We start from the raw sequence: 12,519 nt of genomic DNA, 5'->3' as shown, positions 1-12,519 counted from the left end.
CCCAGCCGCTGCCCTCTCCCGCAGGCACCACCACAGCCGCCGGCCTCTCGTGCTGGAAACACTGCGGGTCCCGCTGGTTCCTCTGCTCCTGGCCACCCCACGGCCCCCCCGGCAACACCTCCTACCTCCTGACGCTCTGGTGAGTCGGCACACGTGGGGACACACGGGGACACGTGGGCGCACAGGGGGATGTGTGCCTGCTCCCTCCCAAACCCACCAGAGGGCAAGTGCTGCCCCGTCCAAACCCGACCTCGCGCCTGCTCCCCCCGCAGCTACACGACGCCCCGGCTGTGCCGGCGGTTCGAGGCGGGCGCCAGGACCACGTACACCCTGAAGCATCACCACGTCTACGTCCTCACCAACACCACGGCCTGGGTGGAGGCACGATGGGGGCACCACGTCCACAGGACCCCCAACCTCACGCTCTACCTCAATGAGGCCGGTAAGCACCGGTGGGGCTGGGCTGGGCACCAGCATCGGTGCCGGTAACCTCGAGACCACCCCGTCTTTACAGTCAAGCCGGATCCGCCCCCCCCCGGGATGCCCTTCACCAAGAGCAGTGGCCAGCTGCAGCTGCAGGTGCCGTGGCTACTGTGCCGCCGCGGGAGCCAGCCACCGCAGCGGGAGGCTCGCTTTCGGAGGATGGGCAACCACAGCTGGATGCAGGTAAAAATGTCATTTTTCGGGGCTGGCGGTGACCGATGGGACAGTCAGTAGCGTCGTGGCAGCCCAGGCAGCCTGAGGAGCGCGGGGGGCTCGGCGATGCCACCGTCCCCCCAACACATCCATGTCCCATCTGGTTGGTGGCGTTATCGGCTCTGCCCCGTCCTCCCGGCCACAGGATCCTGCTGCTGCCCGTAACAGGATCAGGCCGTGATTCGCAGGGATTACACAGGCAAAACCCCGGATTATACTAATGACGATGACGGGTGAAGTCCGGATGCTTGTTCCCAGCGAAACCCCCGCAGCCAGGGACGCCCCACGCCTCTCGATTGCTGCCGGGGGGTCCCAGGGCAGAGGGGACCCTCCTGGCTGCCACTTCCCCTGCCCCCCATTTGGTTCTCCCAGCCCCTGGGTTGTTCAGGGGACACAGGGCAGCATCTTTTTTCATGTCCCAGTAACATAGTGGTTTTACTGGGTGGGTGCCTCTGTCCCTGGTTGTCTCTGCAGGTGATGTGCGAGACGGTGACCGATGAGGATGACTCAGGTCGGTTTAGCCTTTGGGAACGCGGGGGACAAGCATCTCCCAGGGGTGCCCCCAGGTCCCTGCAGGGAGACTCTGCCTTGTGCTCCCCCCTGGCCCCCTGCGATGGCCAAAAAACTGGAGGAAAAGTGGGGGGGTCACCCCCCACCTGACCCTGCAACCCTCCTCTAGTGACCTGTGCCCTGGAGGGGGACGGTGCCTTCGAGGTCCAACTCCGGCACAAGCCCCCCCACTGGAGCAGCTACTGGAGCGACTGGAGCAGCTCCATCTTTGTTCCTGAGGGTGAGGAAGAGGAGAGGAGACAGGTGGGATCCCAATGGCTCCCCAAAACACTGACAGCCCAGCCGGGCTCATTCCTCTTGCAGAAATCCTGGTGAGCCCGGCGCTGAGCTACCAGCTGGGAAAACTGGGGCGAGATGGGCAGCGGGTGCTGAGGCTGGGCTGGCAGGTACGGCGGCATCCCCAGAACCCCCCTGCGTGTGTGTGTGTGTGTGTCCCCCTCCCATTTCACCCCCCTCTCCCTCCCGCAGCAAGCCCCTGAGGAGCAAGGGGACGTCACCTACACGCTGCGCGCCCACATGCCGGCGTGTCGCTGTGCCGAGCCGGCCGAGGAGGACACGGTGGTGCTGGGGAGGGAGGTGACAGGGCACAACCTCACCCTTTCCGGAGCTGAGTACGAAATCCTGCTGACGGCGGCCAACGCCGCCGGGACGGGGCCGGCACAGCAGCTCCGTGTGCCGGCAGAGCAGCACGCAGGTACCTGCCCTGCGGAAGGCCCGAGCTCCCCGGGAGTTATTTTCTCAGCCATCCCTCACACCCCCTGTTTCATCCCAGAGTTTGGCTTCAAAGATGTCAGCGTGGCCAGTGGCACCGTGACGGCGTGGTGGGAGGCACCGAGCCCTGGTTTCATTTACTGCTTCGAGCAGCAGCTGCTGCCAGGACCCCCAAAACAGGGCATTTGCATCCGACGGGATTTCCCTGCCAAGAGCATCCATGTGGAGAGAGGCAAGGGAGCGCCCCGAGCCCCCCGCCTGTCCCCGGCTCCTGGCAGGGCTTTAACCAGCACCCCCGGTTCCTGTTCCAGGAGCCCTGGAAGTGCCGGCGTGTTACCGCCTGGCTGTGCACGGCTGGGCCCCGGCACGGGGCTGGGCCACCTTCGCCCTGCGGCACCACTACACCAGCAACGGTATGTGTGGAAACACGCAGCGTCCGTGCCTGCTTTAACCGTAAAAAGAGAGGGGCTTCTGAAACAACCCCCCCCTCTTTTTTTGCACCCCACCACCATCCCATGCAGCCTCGCTGGCCGTGCCCATCAACATCAACGACAGCGCCGGAGATGCTGCCGTGGTCCTCTGGTGGAGCCCGTCCCCCCGCGCCGCCTGTCCTGGGGTGCTGGGCAACTACCTCGTCTGCCACGTGGCCGAGGGGGACAACGTGACTTGTGAGTGGGGCCCCCCCATCCCCATGGGGCAGGAGGAGGGCAACTGCTGGGCTCCTGACTGCTTGTTATCGTTTGCCCAGATGCTGAAGTGAATGCCACGGCAACGCACTACACCCTCCAGAACCTGCGGCCCGGCACAGCCTACAGGGTGGGCGTCTGGGAGGTGACAGCAGAGAGAGAGGGGACCTGTGGTGCTCGGTGGCATTTCCAGACCAAGGCGCTGGGTAATGGCTGGAGACTGTCCCCTCCCCAGTCCCTGTGGGGAGCTCACCCTCACCCTGAAATGGCTCCCGTGTCCCACCCGGGCTGCTGGGGGCAGAAATGCCACCACCCAGCCGTGCCTGTCCCCAGGTCCCCAGGGAGCAGCGTGGAAATCCAACCTGAAGTACTTGGGCATCGCGTTCAGTCTCCCCGCCGTGGCTGCCATCTACCAGATGGGCAAAAAGAGGTGACAGTGGCACCTTCCCCCTCACCTCCCCTTCATTACCCACCCCCTCACTGGTCACCCCCTTCCCCAGGGCTCGCCGCCTCCTCTTTCCACCCCTGCCCAAGCCCATGGGCAGCAAAGCCATCCAGTTCTCCACCAGCGAAACGACCCAGGTGAGATGCAAAGTGCAAGGAGGGGCCGGATTCTGCACCCCGGCAGGGTCCCGCGCACGGCCCTGCCACGGGATGCTCCCACCCCAAACACATCCGACCCTCAGGGCCAGCCCCGGCCGGGATTCCTGGAGCCCTCGGAGAGGTTCAGCCCGGCCGAGCTGCTGCTGCTGGACCTGGATCCCGGCAAGGAGCTGACCGAGGCCGGCACACGGCCTGGCACACCGCAGCCCGGCCCCGTGGCCAAAGAACCGGCGGTGATGTGCCCGCCAGGCTGCGAGAAGGAGCTGCCGTTCGCCTACCGCAGGCAGGAGGTGCTGAGCCCGGTGGGATTTCCACTGCCTGGCGAGGAGGAGGAGGAGGAGGAGGAGGAGGAGGAAGAGAAAGAAGAAGACAAAGAGGGGGGACGGCAGGGCCTGCGCCAGCCACTGGTCCCCATTGCCCTGCTCATCTCCGACAAACCCATCATCATCAGGGATGAGGAAGGATGGGACCCATCGCTGGAGAAGTCGGTGCTGTAGCCATCACCAGGCTGGGGCAGTGGGGACGGACAAGGTGGGGGGGTCCCATGGGATGCTGAGCACCCACCCGGGATGCTGAGCACCCACCCATGGGTCCATGGCCACAGAGGCACTTTCAGGGGGTTTTCTGGTTTCCAGGAGACAGAAGGAGATGCCTCCAGATGCAGCGTTGCACGGGGCCAGAATCGGGCCACGCACTTCCCAGCCTCAACTTTTCGTGGGTGATAAATAACAAGGGAAGGTGGTGGCAGAGCCCGGCTGGGGCTGAGGGTGGATCGGGGGGAGAGGCAGTGCTTCACCCCAGCTGGCTGCCTCCTGCCCTCCTGCCAGCATTTCCCCGGCAGGATGGGGGCACAAACAACCCCAGCTTCAAACATCGGCTACTGGCAACAAATAAAAAAAATCTGAAAAAAGTTTAAAAAGCGCCAAAATTTTAAAAAAATTTTAAAAAAAAGTGCAAAATAAAGAAATGTAAAAATTAAAAAAAAAAATAAATGCACGAAGCAGCAGGGCTGAGGTGGCTTCCCCTGCTTGACGTGGGCAGACAACAGCAAGGATTTAGAGCCGAGGGCAATCCCTGGTGCCGTGGAGGACGCAGCCAGGCAGCGGGGCCGGGACTGGGGGTGACCCAGGGCAGGCAGGGTCCCTCCCGCAGCACCCCCACATGGGGCCATGCCGCCGCCTCGGGCCTTATCTGGGGCAGAACTGGAGATGCTGCTGAAGATGAAGAGCGGTTTGTGGTTTTGTCTGCCCTGCGCGCAGGGACCAGAGGAGTCAGCGTTTACTTGCTGAGAGTGCGAAAAATAAAAAGGAAAAGAAAAACTAAAAAAAAAAAAAAAATGGGGTTAGTAGCACGGGGAAGTCCAGGGAAAGGCAGCACCAGCACAGCCGCGGTGCCTCTGCTGCAGCTGCCGGCGTACGGCTCGGCCTCCTCGCTGCTGCTTTGAGCCCTGGTTGTGTTTTGCAAGGGAATTCACCAAAAATACACTCGCGGCACCGGCACGCGCGGGCGGAAACCGCGCGGATGCCGACCGGAGATAACGCCCTGGGGAGCACGTGGCTGCGTTTCGGCCCGTGTGTCCCCCTCCCTGTCCTCGGTGCGACCTCCGCCAGCCGCGGGTGGGTCGGGGTTTATGGCTCTTCCCAGGGGATGGGGACGGCGGTGATGGTGTCATTCCCATGGAGGGGGGTCCCGGCTGGCTGCCTGCATGCCAGACACCCCCCCCTTGCCACTGTGCCCAACAGCCACCGTGCCCACCCATGTCCGGCACCGCACGTCCAGGGCGTCTCCGCTGCCGGTGAAGCCACGAGGTGGCACCAGCCCCGCGTCCCCACGGTGCTTCCCCACCTCCCAGCAGAACAAATCCATCCTTCCCTCCCGCCACGCTTCACCCCTGCGTGGCAGGCAGCCTCCACCCTGCCTGCCCAGCACCCCAAATCCCTGCGGATCGCCTGGAGGCCGGGGGTCTGGCATCCTCCCGGCACTAAAACCCAGCTGGAGAGATCAGATTTAGGGATTTTATTGGGATTTGGGCAATGCCGGGCTCGCCGGGGCGCATTGGGCCAGCCACGTGTGAAGGAAGTATTTGGTTACCGGCTGGGCGCGAGCGCGCACTCGGGTTTCAGCCCCGGCCCCCGTTTACAGCCCGTTTTTGGGGCCGGAGCGGTGGAGGCAGCGGCACCGGGGTCACGGCTCGCACGGTTGGGCAGCGGTGGTGAACACACTGCCCGGCCCGGGGCCAGCGCCGCGGCCGGTTAATCATTCCTGTTCACGGAACAAGTTCGTGCCGGGACAGTCAGTCCTCAGTGATATGTTAAAAACACCCTGGGGAGGGGGGGGGACGGATGGGAGACCCCCCCATGCCCCTGCAGGGTCACCCTTCGGGGATCCATCCCACCTGCGATGCCACCTGCGTCCCCCCCAGCGCCTTCAGGGACAGTCCCGTTGTCCCCACCAGCAGCCCCACGCATCCTTTCCCACATGTGTCCCGAGTTGGCCGGTGCTCTGCTGGGAACACAGAGCCCACGGGCAACGTGCCGGGGAAAACTAATTAAGCCAACCTTGCTAATTAGTGTGAGCGAGCAGCTCAGGGCTTTCTAATTAGTTGAAATTTCACAGGATTGTTTTCCAAATGAGTCTCCCGGAGCCGCTCTGAGCGCAGTGACCTGGGGACGGCCGCTGGGCTGCAGCAGGACGTGACCTTCCCCGCTCCTCCGGCCACAGCGGCCCCGCACACGCCTCAGGGCATCGGTGACACCTGGTGAGAGCCGCAGCCTGAGAACGGACAACTCGTTACACTGACCAGGGGGACTCCTAGCACAGCTCGGGGGTAAGCAGCAAAATGCCGTCGCAACAGGGGGGGGAAAAAAACAAAAAGTTCAGCCCGGCGCAGGGGGATGGCGGGAGCACGGCCGGACTGGGATCGATCCCCGAGCCGCGGGGTCCCCCCGACTTTGGGGCAGCCCCAGCCGTTTGCACCCCCGTACCCCAACACCTTTACAAGCTGCTAATTTAAGACCCCTCTGCCTTTTATTTTTAGAGGAGAACATCTGATTCTGTCCTGCGATGCCGTTTGATATTGCCTGATCTGCCGACTATTTCTGTACGGCTGTTTACATCCGCCGGCGCCAGCACTGCCCGATCGCCGGGGGTGAAGGTGCCGTTTGCCAGGGCTGAGCATCCCTGTCCTAAAAGGGGGGAAAAAACCTCCCCCTCTTCCCTCCCTATTCCCGCAGGGTCCCAGCAATGTGTCCCCAAAATGACACCGGGGACACGCAGGGGTGGATTGAGCCCGCGCCGCCTCCGCTTGCTCTCGCTCAGCGGAAAAATTCAGCTCCGCATCTTGGTGCAGCCTGCGGGAAGATGTTGGGAGCCTGGGGGCTCGCTCTGGGCTCCCTGATTTTTGCTGGAGGGGCAAGCTCAGGTCTGGCACCAGAGGAAAAACCATAAAATAACCAGAGGGGTTTGCTACGCCCCGTCAGCTCCTGGGGGGTCCTCTGAGCCCCTGGGGAAGGCGAGGCCCATCCCACAGGGTCTGCGCTGGGATTTTGCTCCCAGGTTGAGGAGTTGAACCTGTTTCCCAGCCTCGGGGAAACGCAGCCCAGCAAAGCACCCGCCTGGGTTTAGCCTGGGCTTAGCCTGGGCAGCGGTGAATGCTGCAGCCCTACAAGCCCTTCCCTTGTCTGTCCTTCTTGCAGCCCCTTCCCTTGTGGGTCTGTCCCTCCCCCAGCACCCTTTTTCTCCCTCCCTGAGCCCCAGCCCAGAGAAAAGCCGACGCCAGCGAGGTGCTTGAGCCCAGCCTGACCACGAGCCGTGGCGGGGAGGTGGATTATTTGCCGGGCAAAAAGCCACCACTGCCACCACCTACACAATGCCACCCGCTCCCGGGGGGATTAGGTGACCATTCAGGAGCTGCTTCGACTTAATCTCTAAGCAAACAAACTGATCCCTTGGGATTTTATTTTTTTTTTTTAATTAGTCTTTAAGCAGAATTCAAGGGCTTGCATTTTACCCAGATGGCTCATCCACCACCCCCACCAGCACGCAAGCCCCCTGTAGCCCGGGTGCCCGACAGATTTTCAGGGTAAAAAAACCTCTGCAACTGGGGAATTTTTGCTTTTCTTCCCTGGGAAAAGCTTTTGGGCTTCTTTCCCCTCAAAAAAAAAAAAAAACAACAAACCCAGCATTGCTGGCACAGGCATCCCAGCTATGCCCATGTAGTGGGAAAGGGGCTGCAGGGGCCGCAGCTGGACAGACGGACGCCGACCACAGCTGGGCTCAGCTTGTTTTGAATGTCACGGGTATTTCAGCGCCGGCGTTTCGCAACAGTACAGTATCACAACAACAACAACAACTGCAGTTTTACTTTGCAAACAGGGCCTGTGGCCGCCCAGCACCCCCGGCTCTTTTCCTGCTCACGTCAGGCTGAGCTCGCCTGCTGCAACAGCTTCACCAGGGCGAGAGTTATTTCCAAACCCGAGAATGGAAAATGACTTGAAGCAGCAGCAAAACTGAATATTTAATTTTTTTTTTTTTTTTCCCCCACTGAGAGGGGCTCGTTGCTGCCCCATCCCCTGTGGGGCTGCGCTGGATGTAAAAATCCCACCGGGATGCTGCGTGCCCCAGCATGCAAGCTGGGAGAAGTGGTTAGAAACCATCTTCTCCCTCTGCCACATGAGAAACACCCGGGCGATGGCAGGAAATATTTTCTTTCTGCAGTTTTAATGTTTTCAGATGGTCGCTCCCAGGGCCAGCAGCCCCGGGGCAGCTCAGCCTCTGGCACAGCTGAAGCTTTCCAGGCTTTGGCAGCAGCCTGGTGGGGCAAAGCCACAGCTATTGAATTTTTTTTTTTTTTTTTGTTACCAAAACTTTATAATAATAATAATAAATCATAAAACAAGGACCTTGGGAGCCAGGCGGCTGCCTCCATGTGCTTCCCTGGCTATCGGGTGATCTGGAAGGAAAGGACGCGGCGCCCTTATCGACACACACATTCCCCTGCCCGCTTGGCAGCGGAGCCGTCGGGAGGTTTGCGGCGTAAACATATTTTGCTCAAGTGGGCGGCCGGGGTTGAGCTAAGGATAGCTGGCTGGGGAGGACCTAGAGAAACCCCCCCCCGAAAGCTCATTTTTGCAACAAAACCCCCATCCGTGCATGCAGGGAAAAGGGGCTGATCCAGGAGCACGCAACCAGCTGAGTTTTGCAGGGATAAATACAGGACCAAGAGCAACCCCCTCCCTCCCCGGATCGGTTCTCCCAGTGTTTACCAGCCCTTTGCAAGCAGATTGACTCTCCCTCATTTTTTCACACACAAAAACCATGGGGAAAGCGGAGCAAACCGGCTCGGGGCCCCCCGGGACTGTCCGCAGCCGCCCTCCCCGCCGGCGCTGCCCGCCACAGCCACCTCCAACCAGCTGGGCCCCCCCCCAGCTATCGCTCCCGGCATCGCTGGCCCGGGATGTGGTGGCATTTACACAGCTGCTCAGCATGAAAAGCTCTCTCCCTGCTCCACATAAACCCTCGCATTTAAAAGTAATTGGGTGCAGGCTTGCTAATGAGGTCAGTAAATGGGGAGGAGGGTGCAGCACCCCTGGCCCAGGGAGGGGGGGGTGAATTGCAAGCTCCTTGGTGGTGCAGGAGCGCCCCTGCAAAGTTGGCTCAGACCATTTTTCTCCCCCAAACTGGCCTTGGCCCAAGGTTATTTTGCTGAAAGCAGCTCGAAATTGCTGCTTCTTGCAGGGTGGGGGTGGGGAAAGGGGAAGAAAAAGTGGTGCACACCCCTGGGTTTGGAGACTTCGAGACTGGGGAGTGAGAGGAGGGATTGGACTCGTGGGGTTTGCCAAGGGTGACCCGTCGCAGGAGCTGCCCTGGGAGCAGGGGGAGCAGTGGGGGTGACAGGCCCCCCGCTCCTCGCCTCTCAGCTAGGGACGGCTGCGTCCCCACCCGCAAGGCCGGCGGTGCCACTTGTGTCCTCCCTGGTGCCGAACGTCCCGTGCGAGCAAGGTTTTAGCTGCGGGGAGATGCGGTGGTCAGGGAGATGCCACCGTGCCATATCACCGGAGATGTGGCCCAGGACGGGCACCCTGCTCCGGACGGGGGTTTCGGCACGACTTGTGAAGCAGCACCCGGGTGTGATGGCGAACGTGGCCGGGCTGGGGAGCAAAGTCCCATCGTGCCACATCCCTGGCACGGGGCACAGCCGTGTCACCGCAGATCCCACAGCGTGGGAGCCATGCCACGGCCCCGGCTGGGCGAGCGCCGGCCCCGCGCACCCTGTTTGTGTGCCAACACATCACGCGCCACCGTCGGGTGGCTCTGCGGGGGGGAGGGTAGGGTTTTTTTTAGTGGTGGTGTTGTTTTGAACAAAGCCAAAATATTTGCGTCCCCGTGGGGACGGCTTTGGGTCGCTGAGCCTGGGATGCTGCGCTGGGGTCCCGGTGGGAGAGGGGACACCCGGCTCGTTGGGGACGGTCCCTGCTGGCACCCGGTGCCGGCGGCTCCATCCCCCCTCACAGCCCCCTCTGTTTATACATAGACATGTTTGTGCGCGGTGCCCAGCCCCTTCCTCGCTCCCAAACAACCGAATAAAAGTCAAAAAGTCATAAAAATTTTCCATTGCCCAAGGGAGGGAGCAGGGAGCACGTGAGGAGCCGGGCAGCTGCACAACAAGGGACCCCAAATGGGGGGGCTTCGGCCCCAGAAAAACAAGGGGTTGGGTTTGATGTAGTGACTAAAGGCAGCGGTTTGCTCCTTTTGCTCCTGGCAGCCTGCGGCAAACCCAGCACCGGTAGCACCCGCCGCCATCGGGGCCTGTGGGGTGTTGGCACGATGCTCCTGGGACACATGGCACGTGCAACGTCTTCAGACCCCGGTTTTTGGCATAAACCCACCCCGTTTTCTGCAGATTTTTCCCCTGCACCCAGAGGCGTTCGCTGCCTGCACCGGCCCAGCCGCTGCTCCAGGAAAAAAGCTGCGATTCCTGTCGAGCTGGCGGGGAAAGCCCCAGCGCAGGGATGCGGGGACTTTGCCTGTGGTTTTCGTGGGCGGGAGCGGCTCCTGCAAAGAGGCGGCTGAGTCAGCGAGCGGAGGGCGGCCGCGATGCCGCCCTGACATGTCGGGGTGCACGGCTGCTTCCCGGCAACCCGGGAGAGCTCTGCCAGCGCCGGGCAAAGGGGGTCCCCCGAGATGCTCCCGCGGCCAGGCTGTGCTGTTCGCAGCACCAGGGGTTGGAGCAAAAGTAAAGCAAGGCCCAGGGCTGCTGGGGACCATGTGCGTGTCCCCGAGGTGCTCAGGGACTCGCTGGCACATGCCATCCCATAACCCAGGGATGAGCAGGTCCCCGTGCTCCTGAGCCCCCATCAGTGCCGACTCGCTGCTCCCCGGGGGATGAGCCCAGCATCCCACCAGCCACAAAGATGCTGAATTTGGGCAGCGCATCGACCCCGTCCCCAGCACAGGGAACCCCCATTCGGGCAAACCCCAGATTTGTCATCACTGACCACCCCCCCCATTGCAAGCAGACCAGCCCCTGGTGTTTCGGGGTGAGCTGCACCCCGTGAGGCTCAGCCCAGCTGGGATGGGGGAAGGCAGGGATTGTTTTGGGAGCTGGATGGGTGCCCGGGCAGGGAGGCGGCAGCCGCGCAGCTAATCCCCGGCCCTCGCGAGGCTGCACCGGCGCCGGCACATTCTGTCCCTGTCAGCGCCGGGACAGCCGCGAGATTCACATGTCACCCACCCCGCGGCATGGCCGTGCTGGCCCCCGGCCACTGACCGTCTGCCAGAGGACAACAGCCTCAAGCCAGGGCCATGGCCGCCGTGCCGGGACTGAGCATCCTCCGGGGACAGGGAGAGCCGGGGGGGGGCCCCCTGACACGCTGCAGAAAGGGGCTGCAGGGCTGTGAGCCGCAGGGTGGGAGTCCCAGCACCCTGCAGAGCTGTGAGGGGGGGTCCTGGCCTCAGAGTGCCTTGGGCAGAGGGGTCCCACGTTTTTGGGACTGAAGGGCAAAAAGGAAAAGAGGAACAGATTTTGCTGGGTGGTCCAGGAAGCATTTTCCAACGCGCGGGGCCAAGAGCTAAAAATACTCCGGGCACTGTAATTGTGTAACACACCTCCTGCCCAGCATCGGGCCTCCGGGCCACCACCAGCATCACCGCGCAGGCCACGGGGCCATCCTGGCTCAGCAGCCCCCCGGGAAGCCCCCGCATGTCCCAACACCCCCCACCCCTTGGGCCAATAGAGGCGAACAGCCCCGGGCTGTACAACAAGGACTTTGGAGCGGTGAAGATAAACAGCAGAAGGTTGGAGGGAGCACCTGTGGTTGTGAAAGCGCTGCCCGGGGGGGCGTCCGCGCCTCTCCTCAGCTCCCAATATCCAGACGAGGTATTTTTAGTCCCTCTGGGATTCAGGATCGCAGCTTTTGGCTGGCAAAAGACCCAGACCGGCCGTGCCCCCCTCCCCGCCCCTCGCCTTGCTGAGCTACTGTCTGGCTTTACAAGAAAAACCTGGAGGCATTTACAAGAATTCCTGATGGAAAGATCCCTCCCACGTGGGGACCGGGAGCGGTGCCCGCCGGCGTTGGGTTCCCCAGCCTGGCATGGCCTGTCCCCATGGCTGTCCCCGTCACGGCGTGACGCGCTTTCCCAGAAAGGTGCAGTCAGACGGACGGGGGTGCTCGGCAGCTCTCCCCTGCCTCCGGCCGTGGGAATAAGCGTCCCCTTGTGCGGCCGGGGCAGATGATCGGGGTCTGATCCGCAGCCCCCGGCCATCTCTGCCGCGTGGCGTTTGCCGGCACAGAATGGCTCCCTTGTGCCCTGTCGCAGCGTGGCGGGGGGGTGGCTGATCACAGGATTTCCTTCAGAGGCATCTTTAAGCAGGGACGTTGCAGCGCTGCGGTTTGTGCCCTCTTTGATGTCACCAAAAAGCCCCAGCGTGGATGAACCGCGAGGCCACGCAGCACCGGCCGCTGCTGCCACGAGTGGCAGATCTGGGCACGCATCTCCCCGAGCGAAGATGCAAACAAATTCACTGCGAGGCCACTTAATCCTCTTCTGAGGAAGGTTACGTGGTGTAGCCAGGGTTGCCAAATAAAAATCAGCTTTATATAAAGGTTGCATGAGCACCAGGCTCTTGCAGGCAAACATGGGGATGAGTTATCTCGCTGGGCAGCTGCCAAGGGCCTGGCCCACCGTGGGAGCACATGCTCCAGCACAGCCGTGGCCCTGAGCAGCTCAGCAAACAACAGGAAAAAAAAAAAAA

The 12,519-nt window shown here is 62.0% G+C and overlaps 1 protein-coding gene across 2 annotated transcripts; it reads left to right on the top strand.

Moving 5' to 3' along the window:
- Positions 1–7: 7 nt before the first annotated feature.
- On the top strand, positions 8–4,183 carry IL12RB1 (interleukin 12 receptor subunit beta 1). 2 transcript variants are annotated; one of them, XM_026865006.1, is made up of 13 exons: positions 8–139; positions 273–442; positions 515–666; positions 1,171–1,207; positions 1,376–1,486; positions 1,570–1,652; positions 1,735–2,209; positions 2,289–2,390; positions 2,499–2,645; positions 2,726–2,869; positions 2,997–3,093; positions 3,164–3,245; positions 3,350–4,183. In XM_026865006.1, exons 3-13 carry the CDS (start codon positions 541–543, stop codon positions 3,761–3,763), a joined length of 1,818 nt encoding a protein of 605 aa, XP_026720807.1. In that variant the 5' UTR covers positions 8–139; positions 273–442; positions 515–540; the 3' UTR covers positions 3,764–4,183. The 2 variants fall into 2 exon arrangements, with proteins under 2 accessions (XP_026720807.1, XP_026720806.1); XM_026865005.1 differs by having other exon boundaries at positions 46–442; positions 1,735–1,960; positions 2,039–2,209.
- Positions 4,184–12,519: the final 8,336 nt, after the last annotated feature.

This window comes from Athene cunicularia (assembly GCF_003259725.1).
Source record: "Athene cunicularia isolate RWA chromosome 28 unlocalized genomic scaffold, athCun1 chr28_part1, whole genome shotgun sequence".
Classification (NCBI taxonomy): Eukaryota; Metazoa; Chordata; class Aves; order Strigiformes; family Strigidae; genus Athene; species Athene cunicularia.
The sequence above is the reverse complement of the archived record's forward strand: the minus strand, read 5'-3'. Positions and strand labels throughout refer to the sequence as shown.